Consider the following 13,225-nt stretch of genomic DNA (forward strand, 5'->3'; position numbering starts at 1 on the left):
GTCTACTGAATATATAGCCTCAACCTGTCCATATAGCAGTCTACTGAATAAATAGCCTCAACCTGTCCATATAGCGGTCTACTGAATATATAGCCTCAACCTGTCCATATAGCAGTCTACTGAATATATAGCCTCAACCTGTCCATATAGCAGTCTACTGAATATATAGCCTCAACCTGTCCATATAGCAGTCTACTGAATATATAGCCTCAACCTGTCCATATAGCAGTCTACTGAATATATAGCCTCAACCTGTCCATATAGCAGTCTACTGAATATATAGCCTCAACCTGTCCATATAGCAGTCTACTGAATATATAGCCTCAACCTGTCCATATAGCAGTCTACTGAATATATAGCCTCAACCTGTCCATATAGCAGTCTACTGAATAAATAACCTCAATCTGTCCATATAGCAGTCTACTGAATAAATATCCTCAACCTGTCCATATAGCAGTCTACTGAATAAATAACCTCAACCTGTCCATATAGCAGTCTACTGAATAAATAACCTCAACCTGTCCATATAGCAGTCTACTGAATATATAACCTCAACCTGTCCATATAGCAGTCTACTGAATAAATAACCTCAACCTGTCCATATAGCAGTCTACTGAATAAATAACCTCAACCTGTCCATATAGCAGTCTACTGAATAAATAACATCAACCTGTCCATATAGCAGTCTACTGAATATATAACCTCAACCTGTCCATATAGCAGCCTACTGAATAAATAGCCTCAACCTGTCCATATAGCAGTCTACTGAATAACTAACCTCAACCTGTCCATATAGCTGTCTACTGAATATATAACCTCAACCTGTCCATATAGCAGCCTACTGAATAAATAACCTCAACCTGTCCATATAGCTGTCTACTGAATATATAACCTCAACCTGTCCATATAGCAGTCTACTGAATAAATAACCTCAACCTGTCCATATAGCTGTCTACTGAATATATAACCTCAACCTGTCCATATAGCAGTCTACTGAATATATAGCCTCAACCTGTCCATATAGCAGTCTACTGAATATATAGCCTCAACCTGTCCATATAGCAGTCTACTGAATATATAGCCTCAACCTGTCCATATAGCAGTCTACTGAATAAATAACCTCAACCTGTCCATATAGCAGTCTACTGAATAAATAGCCTCAACCTGTCCATATAGCAGTCTACTGAATAAATAACCTCAACCTGTCCATATAGCAGCCTACTGAATAAATAGCCTCAACCTGTCCATATAGCAGTCTACTGAATAAATAACCTCAACCTGTCCATATAGCAGTCTACTGAATATATAGCCTCAACCTGTCCATATAGCAGTCTACTGAATATATAGCCTCAACCTGTCCATATAGCAGTCTACTGAATATATAGCCTCAACCTGTCCATATAGCAGCCTACTGAATATATAGCCTCAACCTGTCCATATAGCAGTCTACTGAATAAATAACCTCATGGTAAAGTATAACTATTTCAAGTGAACCTATATCTACTCAGTATAATCCTAAAATACTACCTCGACTTGCAGTAAGAGTTAAGAGGATATTCTCTATACAGGTACACACACATACTGTTGCTAGGTAACTAGTACTTGAAAACTCGTAGAGAGATGACAAAGTATCAGAATGAACCAATAGGAAGCTCTACGCAAATAACTTATGTTAATGTTCACTCCTAGGTTCCGAGTTCCCGTCACGAATGCAGCATATTTGTAGCAGTGGTTTAGAGTTGAGTCAGATAGAAAGACCATCTATCACACAATCAGTACCAGTTCCAGTAACTACTACCTGTGTGTTTCTCCTGGTTCCAGTCATAAACACTTCCTCCAGGTCATGACCGTGGTGGTCTGTAGAAGCGGTTGATGAAAACCGTGTTGAAGTTAGTAGCGTGTGGTCCCACTCTGTCCTCCAGGTGTTCTATCGCTACCTGGGCCGTCCCACCCGCCGACCCGCCCATCAACCCTCCGAAAGCCCCTCCCATCGTCATCCCCATCGCCCCCGCCACCGCCCCCATCGCCATCCCCATGGCGGCCCCCGCGGCCAGCCCCAACCCCGCCCCTACGGCGAGCGACGTCCTCAACCATCCGTTGTCCATCTCGGCTTTAGCCCTGATCTCTGCTCCCACGCTGTTGTTGTAGGCGTCCATCTGCCAGCGCAGCGCCTCCCCCCGGTACTGCTGCTCCAGCTCCCTCCACGCCTCCTCCGTCTCCGCCGCCCTCTTCTTCAGCAGTTTCCTCTCTTCCTTCCTCACGCTCTCCTCCGCCTGCCCGTAAGAGCGGCTGGTGTAGTGCTGCCCGCCCAGGGTCGCCAGCATCCGTTCAATCTTCTGGACGAGCTCCTTGTCTCGAGAACGGTCCCTCCAGTTCTTGTTGAAGACGTGGTAGCGCCCGCCGCACTGCTCGATGAGCTCCCGGATGTGCCAGTCGGTGCTGACCCGGTTCTCCAGGGCCAGAATGTCTACGTCCCCCTCGTAGGCCAGGAGGACTATGGTGTGGGAAAGTGCATCTTCACCGAAACGCTTCACCATCAGCTTGGGCGTCTTGACGTCGTTGGGGCAGATCTGCTCCAGGTCAAAGGCCATGAGCAGGGCGTGAGGGCCAGGGGCTGACAGACACTTGCACCTAAATAAAATAAAATGTTATTTACAGTGTTATATCACATGAAAAGGCTGCAAAACACCTTACGGAAAAGGTGCAGCCTAAACGCTTACAATTTCACCTGCAGGGAGACAATACAGTGACTACAATCAAGAAAGAACCATATGTTTTTATTGTGTTGTATTGTGTTGTATCGTATTGTGTTTTGTTGTATTGTGTTGTATCGTATTGTAAGGTGTTTTGTTGTATTGTGTTGTATTGTGTTGTATTGTATTGTACTGTGTTGTATTGTGTTGTATTGTGTTGTATCGTATTGTAAGGTGTTTTGTTGTATTGTGTTGTATTGTGTAGTATTGTATTGTGTTGTATTGTACTGTGTTTTGTTGTGTTGTGTTGTATTGTACTGTGTTGTGTTGTGTTGTATTGTACTGTGTTTTGTTGTGTTGTGTTGTGTTGTATTGTATTGTACTGTGTTGTGTTGTGTTGTATTGTACTGTGTTTTGTTGTGTTGTATTGTACTGTGTTTTGTTGTGTTGTGTTGTATTGTATTGTACTGTGTTGTGTTGTGTTGTATTGTACTGTGTTGTATTGTATTGTGTTGTATTGTGTTGTATTGTGTTGTATTGTGTTGTATTGTTGTCTAATATGTCACTATTTATGATGGACTTCTGGACCTCTGTAGCTCAGTTGGTAGAGCATGGCTCTTGCAACACCAGAACTGTTAGATTCCCAGGACCACCCACATGTGAGATGTCTGCATACATGACTGTAAGTGGCTTTGGATAAAAGTCTCTGCTAAATGGCATGTAGTATTAATATATTACATTTATCATTTCTTCAGTTTCTGTCAACTGTGAGCAAGGACCGATCATGTTAAAGTTAAAGTCACCTCTTCTTATGCGTACGTAAGTTAACACTACAGAATACATGACACAGAAGAGCATAGACACAGAACCAAAACACACAGAAGAACATAGACACAGAACCAAAACACACAGAAGAACATAGACACAGAACCAAAACACACAGAAGAGCATAGACACAGAACCAAAACACACAGAAGAGCACAGACACAGAACCAAAACACACAGAAGAGCATAGACACAGAACCAAAAGACACAGAAGAGCATAGACACAGAACCAAAACACACAGAAGAGCATAGACACAGAACCAAAAGACACAGAAGAGCATAGACACAGAACCAAAAGACACAGAAGAGCATAGACACAGAACCAAAACACACAGAAGAGCATAGACACAGAACCAAAACACACAGAAGAGCATAGACACAGAACCAAAACACACAGAAGAGCATAGACACAGATACCAAAACACACAGAAGAGCACAGACACAGAACCAAAACACACAGAAGAGCATAGACACAGAACCAAAACACAACATTACGGCCACCTCTTCATCTCTGTCTTCATCTTGGTGCGGGACAGGTGCTTCCCGTAGAGGTTGGGTCCGTTGACCACAGCAACACGCGTCCCGGCCACGTCCCCCAGGTTCTTCCTGCTCTGGACGATGCTGGTGACGTCCTTGGAGAACTCCTCCCGCCCCAGGATAGAGTTGGTCAGGGAGAACTGAGACGGTCCACTGGACCCCACCACCAGGATCCTCAACTCCATGTCAGTGGACTGAGCTTCCGGGACAACAAAGACCGTTTGATGGTTAACAGTTATGGAAAGGTTTATACTAAGGTCAGTTAAAGATCCATCTAACCACGTATCAGTGTCCGGAGAAGATCATGATGTTTTCATCATGCTAAGACCATTTGATCATCAACAGCTATGGAAAGGTAAGTCAGACCACATATTAGCACGTTGCCGGGACAACAAAGACCAACAAAATATTCCTTTACCTTTCATCAACTATTATCACTATCACAGCTATGTCGACGTCTCTTTACTGAGAAACAAAAAAGTCAAAAATATCATTGGATTTTGGACAAAAATTTCATTGGATAAAGACCATTAGATTCTGAACAACAGGGTTGTGGTCAATTCAGGAAGCAAACTGAATTTACAATTCAATAATAAAGAAAGGTCATCTATTTTCAATGACATCAATAAACTAAACTAAGTAGAAGCTATTTATTTTAAAAAGTTCAAATGTATTTATTTTAAATTCAAATCACCTCCAGAATTGCATTCCTATTCAAATTGACCCCAACCCTGTTCAACAGTTAAAAATACCATTCTAATTGACCACAGCCCTGTTTAACAGCTAAACAGACCATTCTAATTGACCACAGCCCTGTTTAACAGCTAAACAGACCATTCTAATTGACCACAGCCCTGTTTAACAGCTAAACAGACCATTCTAATTGACCACATACCTGTTTAACAGCTAAACAGACCATTCTAATTGACCACAGCCCTGTTTAACAGCTAAACAGACCATTCTAATTGACCACAGCCCTGTTTAACAGCTAAACAGACCATTCTAATTGACCACAGCCCTGTTTAACAGCTAAACAGACCATTCTAATTGACCACAGCCCTGTTTAACAGCTAAACAGACCATTCTAATTGACCACAGCCCTGTTTAACAGCTAAAAATACCATTCTAATTGACCCCAACCCTGTTTAACAGCTAAACAGACCATTCTAATTGACCACAGCCCTGTTTAACAGCTAAACAGACCATTCTAATTGACCACAGCCCTGTTTAACAGCTAAACAGACCATTCTAATTGACCACAGCCCTGTTTAACAGCTAAACAGACCATTCTAATTGACCACAGCCCTGTTTAACAGCTAAACAGACCATTCTAATTGACCACAGCCCTGTTTAACAGCTAAAAATACCATTCTAATTGACCACAGCCCTGTTTAACAGCTAAACAGACCATTCTAATTGACCACAGCCCTGTTTAACAGCTAAAAATACCATTCTAATTGACCACAGCCCTGTTTAACAGTTAAACAGACCATTCTAATTGACCACAGCCCTGTTTAACAGCTTAAAATACCATTCTAATTGACCACAGCCCTGTTAACAGCTAAACAGACCAGTCAGACCACAGCCCTGTTTAACAGTTAAACAGACCAGTCAGACCACAGCCCTGTTAACAGCTAAAAAGACCAGTCAGACCACAGCCCTGTTTAACAGCTAAACAGACCAGTCAGACCACAGCCCTGTTAACAGTTAAACAGACCAGTCAGACCACAGCCCTGTTAACAGCTAAACAGACCAGTCAGACCAAAGCCCTGTTAACAGCTAAACAGACCAGTCAGACCACAGCCCTGTTAACAGTTAAACAGACCAGTCAGAGCACAGCCCTGTTAACAGTTAAACAGACCAGTCAGACTACAGCCCTGTTAACAGTTAAACAGACCAGTCAGACCACAGCCCTGTTAACAGTTAAACAGACCAGTCAGACCACAGCCCTGTTAACAGTTAAACAGACCAGTCAAACCACGCATCAGTGGGATGCTGCTGGAACAACAAACAAGAATGATCATGAATCATCACAATACTGTACAATAATTCAACCTTATGTATATGTACAAATAAATAAAAAGTTACAAAAAACAAAGATGCCCAAAATAGTGTATTTATCACTTAAGGTGATAAATCACTCTCCTTTACATCTGCATAGGGAATAAGTTGCCATTTGTTGCCATTTGGGACATAGCCAGAGATCAACATAGAGACCAATTCATAGAGGTTTCCAACAACACAAAAGTATAGGTTAGTGTTTTGGTCAAACATGGACCTTTTATACACGTTTATACCCTGACATTTAACACGCTTATGGCTCACAGCAGCATTACAGTCGAGTAAGGAAGCCTTGTCCCAACCAGAACAGCCTGCAGGGCTGTTTCCCCTGTTTCTGTAGCGTGAGGCAGCCTGATGGACCCCTGGACACCCCCTGGACAGGACGCTGGGGTCACAGTAAAAAGGATTCATACATACTGTACATTTCACTGAAAAGTCACCCTTGGATTAACTGCCTACTATATGACAGTCAAAACGATACTTACATTATTCTGTTCAAAAACTCACCCTCCTGCCTCCTGTGGCTGTGGTTGTGACTGTCCATCTCTCCCAGGCTGTTAATGGTACAGACAGAGAAACACTCCAGGACAGCTCTTCCACAGGCCAGGTTGTAGCTCTGCAGAGATGCACTGCCTCCAGCACTCCTTCACGGCTACACGGCTAACCTCCTACACTGCCTCACAAATCCACTCTAGCAGGGCTCTGGTGTCCAGCCTTCCACGATGACTACTGGATCTCTGGCTGCAGAACCCACTGTACTGTACAGTATCTCTCTCTCATCTCTCTCTCTCTCTCTCTCTCTCTCATCTCACTCATCTCTCTCTCTCTCTCTCTCTCTCTCTCTCTCTCTCTCTCTCACTCTCTCATCTCTCTATCTCTCCCCCCCCCCTTTGGCTCCATGGATTTGGATAGATACTGTACATCATCCCTCCATTCTCTCCCTCTTTCTCTTCCTCGCTTCTCTCCCTCTGTCCTCATTGATCGTCCTCTCAGCTGATTTCATATTAGGTGGAAAATGCCCTCAGGTCAGGAGCCAGCTAAAATAAGAACAGTACTGTCAAACACACACACACACACACACACACACACACACACACACACACACACACACACACACACACACACACACACACACACACACACACACACACACACACACACACACACACACACACACACACACACACACACACACTGCAGCACAAATTTACTCATCCCTTTTTTTTATTTTGCCTTACTGTCAAATTTAAAGGTAGACTCAGCACTAAGGAGCCTTTAGAAGAGTGTGTGGAAAGTAGTGTGAAAAGAGTGTTCACTTATTTTGACCAGGGCCCGTAGGTCTCTAGTCAAAAGTAGTGCACTATATAGGGAATAGGGTGCCATTTTGTTTAAAGGTAGTGCACTATAAAGGGAATAGGGTGTCACTGGGAACACGTAGCGTATGTACTGAGAGGCTGCTGCATAAGTCAGCATCAGCTGTCCCGTTGCTGCAGGAGAGACAAGAGAACCTGTCATATCGCTGAGTCTCAGTTTAAATGAAAAGATACGTCATGTAGTCCCAGTGGAAACAGTAGAGAACGTGTTTCTTCAACGTAACAGTGGGTGGATAATGTGGGTGGATAATGACTCAATTAACTCAGATTAGTCAACACACAGTGTTCTGAATCCGAATGTTTGTTCATTTGTTCTAAGACAGTACATATATATATATATACAGTATATATAATATATATGGCGCTGTCACTGAGTCTACAGTAAATCTATATGGCACTGTCACTGAGTCTACAGTAGATATATATGGCACTGTCACTGAGTCTACAGTAAATATATATGGCACTGTCACTGAGTCTACAGTAAATATATATGGCACTGTCACTGAGTCTACAGTAAATATATATGGCACTGTCACTGAGTCTACAGTAGATATATATGTCACTGTCACTGAGTCTACAGTAAATCTATATGGCACTGCCACTGAGTCTACAGTAGATATATATGGCACTGTCACTGAGTCTACAGTAGATATATATGGCACTGCCACTGAGTCTACAGTAAATCTATATGGCACTGTCACTGAGTCTACAGTAAATCTATATGGCACTGTCACTGAGTCTACAGTAGATATATATGGCACTGCCACTGAGTCTACAGTAGATATATATGGCACTGTCACTGAGTCTACAGTAAATATATATGGCACTGTCACTGAGTCTACAGTAAATATATATGGCACTGTCACTGAGTCTACAGTAGATATATATGGCACTGTCACTGAGTCTACAGTAGATATATATGGCACTGTCACTGAGTCTACAGTAAATATATATGGCACTGTCACTGAGTCTACAGTAGATATATATGGCACTGCCACTGAGTCTACAGTAAATCTATATGGCACTGTCACTGAGTCTACAGTAGATATATATGGCACTGTCACTGAGTCTACAGTAAATATATATGGCACTGCGACTGAGTCTACAGTAAATATATATGGCACTGCGACTGAGTCTACAGTAAATATATATGGCACTGTCACTGAGTCTACAGTAAATATATATGGCACTGTCACTGAGTCTACAGTAAATATATGTACAGTACCAGTCAAAAGTTTGGACACATCTACTCATTCAAGGGTTTTTCTTTATTTTTACTATATTCTACATTGTAGAATAATAGTGAAGACATCGAAACTATGAAATTACACATATGGAATCATGTAGTAACCAAAAAAGTCTTAAACAAATCAAAATATATTTTCTATTTGAGATTCTTCAAAGTCACCACCATTTGCCTTGAAGATAGTTTTTCACACTCTTGGCATTCTCTCAACCAACTTCAGGTATGCATTTCAATTAACAGGTGTGCCTTGTTAAAGATCATTTGTGGAATTTCTTTCCTTCTTAATGCGTTTGAGCCAATCAGTTGTGTTGTGACAAGGTAGGGGTTGTATACAGAAGATAGCCTTATTTGGTAACAGACCAAGTCCATATTATGGCAAGAACAGCTCAAATAAGCAAAGAGAAATGACAGTCCATCATTACTTTAAGACATGAAGGTCAGTCAATCCGTAACATTTCAAGAACTTTGAAAGTTTCGTCAAGTGCAGTTGCAAAAACCATCAAGTGCTATGATGAAACTGGTTATGAGGAGGACCGCCACAGGAAAGGAAGACCCAGAGTTACCTCTGCTGAAGAGGAAAAGTTCATTAGAGTTACAGATACCAGCCTCAGAAATTGCAGCCCAAATAAATGCTTCACAGAGTTCAAGTAACAGACACGTCTCAACATTAACTGTTCAGAGGAGACTGAGTGAATCAGGCCTTTCATGGTCGAATTGCTGCAAAGAAACCACTACTAAAGGACACCAATAAGAGGAAGAGACTTGCTTGGGCCAAGAAACACGAGCAATGGACATTAGACAGATGGAAATCTTTCCTTTGGACTAATAAGTCCACATTTTTTATTTTTGGTTCCAACCGTCGTGTCTTGTGAGATGCAGAGTAGTTGAACGGATGATCTCCGCATGTGTGGTTCCACAGAAACACTACAGACCCTACAGATCTGCAATCAGAGGGCAAGGGTCAGAGTTAGGGAAAGGGAGGGGAGCACTTTGGGAACAGCTTGATTGGTTTGCATGACTGAATTCACCGGTGACATGTTGTCATATCCAAAGCCACTGAGTCTACAGTAAGTAGTGTTTCTATGGCGCATCCTCCATAGAGCCAGAGTGTGGTTCATTCAGAGATCAATGTTATGTCAGGAGAGCGTTTGGTTTGCATGACTGAATTCACCTGTGACACATATGCATGTTGTCATATCCGATATCGACGGCTAAAACGATGGTAGCGTGAGGGAGAATGATGGCCTGATTATGTCTGGCTTATGCAATGATATATGTAATTGTCCTACTTTAGACCAAACATTCATTCAGCACACCTGATTTAAGCTTTATCACTCTTTACGTAGTAGTAGTATCATTTTATCACTCTTTATGTAGTAGTAGTATGATTGTAGTACTCTTTACGTAGTAGTAGTATAATTGTATCACCATTTACGAGGTAGTAGTAGGATTTTATCACCCTTTACGTAGTATGATTTTGCTTACAAATCTATGTAGGGCTCAATCAATGAATCAAGTGTATTTTTTAAAGCACTTTTTACATCAGCAGTTGTCACACAGTCCTTTACAGATACCCAGCCTAAACCCCCAAGAGCTTTACAGATACCCAGCCTAAACCCCCAAGAGCTTTACAGATACCCAGCCTAAACCCCCAGAGAGCTTTACAGATACCCAGCCTAAACCCCCAGAGAGCTTTACAGATACCCAGCCTAAACCCCCAGAGAGCTTTACAGATACCCAGCCTAAACCCCCAGAGAGCTTTACAGATACCCAGCCTAAACCCCCAGAGAGCTTTACAGATACCCAGCCTAAACCCCCAAAGAGCTTTACAGATACCCAGCCTAAACCCCCAGAGAGCTTTACAGATACCCAGCCTAAACCCCCAGAGAGCTTTACAGATACCCAGCCTAAACCCCCAAGAGCTTTACAGATACCCAGCCTAAACCCCCAAAGAGCTTTACAGATACCCAGCCTAAACCCCCAAGAGCTTTACAGATACCCAGCCTAAACCCCCAAGAGCTTTACAGATACCCAGCCTAAACCCCCAAGAGCTTTACAGATACCCAGCCTAAACCCCCAAAGAGCTTTACAGATACCCAGCCTAAACCCCCAAGAGCTTTACAGATACCCAGCCTAAACCCCCAGAGAGCTTTACAGATACCCAGCCTAAACTCCCAAGAGCTTTACAGATACCCAGCCTAAACCCCCAAGAGCTTTACAGATACCCAGCCTAAACCCCCAAGAGCTTTACAGATACCCAGCCTAAACCCCCAAACAGCTTTACAGATACCCAGCCTAAACCCCCAGAGAGCTTTACAGATACCCAGCCTAAACCCCCAAAGAGCTTTACAGATACCCAGCCTAAACCCCCAGAGAGCTTTACAGATACCCAGCCTAAACCCCCAAAGAGCTTTACAGTAACCAGCCTAGTCCCCCAAAGAGCTTTACAGTAACCAGCCTAGTCCCCCAAAGAGCTTTACAGTAACCAGCCTAGTCCCCCAAAGAGCTTTACAGTAACCAGCCTAGTCCCCCAAAGAGCTTTACAGTAACCAGCCTAGTCCCCCAAAGAGCTTTACAGATACCCAGCCTAAACCCCAAACAGCTTTACAGATACCCAGCCTAAACCCCCAAAGAGCTTTACAGATACCCAGCCTAAACCCCCAAACAGCTTTACAGATACCCAGCCTAAACCCCCAGAGAGCTTTACAGATACCCAGCCTAAACCCCAAACAGCTTTACAGATACCCAGCCTAAACCCCCAAAGAGCTTTACAGATACCCAGCCTAAACCCCAAACAGCTTTACAGATACCCAGCCTAAACCCTCACACAGCTTTACAGATACACAGCCTAAACCCCCAAAGAGCTTCACAGATACCCAGCCTAAACCCCCAAAGAGCTTCACAGATACCCAGCCTAAATCCCCAGAGAGCTTCACAGATACCCAGCCTAAACCCACAGAGAGCTTTACAGATACCCAGCCTAAACCCCCAAAGAGCTTTACAGATACCCAGCCTAAACCCCCAAAGAGCTTTACAGATACCCAGCCTAAACCCCCAGAGAGCAAGCATTGCAGATACAGATGCACAGTGGCCTTTGTGAATGTTCTATGAAGCCTTTATGAATGTTCTACGAAGCCTTTATGAATGTTCTACGAAGCCTTTATGAATGCTCTATGAAGCCTGTACAGGTTTTTGCTTGTTTAAAGTGTGACCTACTGTACATAACATCTTGATACAGTGTAGCAGCTTAGATCAGTAAACTCCTCTAGAGGTCATTCAGTTAAACAGTATAGCAGCTTAGATCAGTAAACTCCTCTAGAGGTTAAACAGTATAGCAGCTTAGGTCATTAAACTCCTCTAGAGGTCATTCAGTTAAACAGTATAGCAGCTTAGACCATTAAACTCCTTTAAACAGTATAGCAGCTTAGATCATTAAACTCCTCTAGAGGTCATTCAGTTAAACAGTATAACAGCTTAGATCATTAAACTCCTCTAGAGGTTAAACAGTATAGCAGCTTAGACCATTAAACTCCTCTAGAGGTTAAACAGTGTAGCAGCTTAGATCAGTAAACTCCTCTAGAGGTCATTCAGTTAAACAGTATAGCAGCTTAGATCATTAAACTCCTCTAGAGGTTAAACAGTATAGCAGCTTAGATCATTAAACTCCTCTAGAGGTTAAACAGTATAGCAGCTTAGATCATTAAACTCCACTAGAGGTCATTCAGTTAAACAGTACAGCAGTTTAGATCATTAAACTCCTCTAGAGGTTAAACAGTACAGCAGTTTAGATCATTAAACTCCTCTAGAGGTCATTCAGTTGAACTGTACCAGTATCAAATCAAATCAAAATGAAGTGCTGACTTACAAGCCCTTAACCAACAATCCAACAAGGCAGTTCTAATCAACACAACTAGTCTGGGTGGTCATTTGATTAATTATTCAGCAGACTTTTGGCTTGAGGGTAGAAGATGTTAAGGAGCCTTTTGGACCTAGACTTGGCGCTCCGGTACCACTTGGGTGACTGGAATCTTTGACCATTTTTTGGGCCTTCCTCTGACACCGCCTAGTATATAGGTCCTGGGTGGCAGGAAGCTTGGCCCCAGTGATGTACTGGGCTGTACGCACAACCCTCTGTAGCGCCTTACGGTTAGATGGCGAACAGTTGCCATAGCAGGCCGTGATGCAAATGGTCAAGATGCTCTCGATGGTGCAGCTGTAGAACTTTTTGAAGATCTGGGGACCCATGTCAAATCTTTTCAGTCTCCTGAAGGGGAAAATGCATTCGTGGTGTATTTGGATCATGATAGTTTTTTGGTGATGTGGACACCAGGGAACTTGAAACTCTCGACCCGCTCCACTACCACAATGTCAATGGGGGCCTGTTCGGCCCTCCTTTTCCTGTAGTCCACGATCATCTCCTTTGTCTTGATCACGTTGAGGAGAGGTTGTTGTCCTGGCACCACACGGCCAGGTCTCTGACATCCTTTCCT

The 13,225-nt window shown here is 42.9% G+C and overlaps 1 protein-coding gene across 1 annotated transcript; it reads right to left on the reverse strand.

Moving 5' to 3' along the window:
• Positions 1-1,841: 1,841 nt before the first annotated feature.
• LOC120044119 (GTPase IMAP family member 9) lies at positions 1,842-4,240 on the reverse strand. The gene is made up of 2 exons (XM_038988710.1): positions 4,014-4,240; positions 1,842-2,631 (listed from the first exon to the last, which is right to left on the reverse strand). The coding sequence occupies exons 1-2, from the start codon at positions 4,238-4,240 to the stop codon at positions 1,842-1,844; spliced, it is 1,017 nt and encodes a 338-aa protein (XP_038844638.1).
• Positions 4,241-13,225: the final 8,985 nt, after the last annotated feature.

This window comes from Salvelinus namaycush, chromosome 3, assembly GCF_016432855.1.
Source record: "Salvelinus namaycush isolate Seneca chromosome 3, SaNama_1.0, whole genome shotgun sequence".
NCBI lineage: Eukaryota > Metazoa > Chordata > Actinopteri > Salmoniformes > Salmonidae > Salvelinus > Salvelinus namaycush.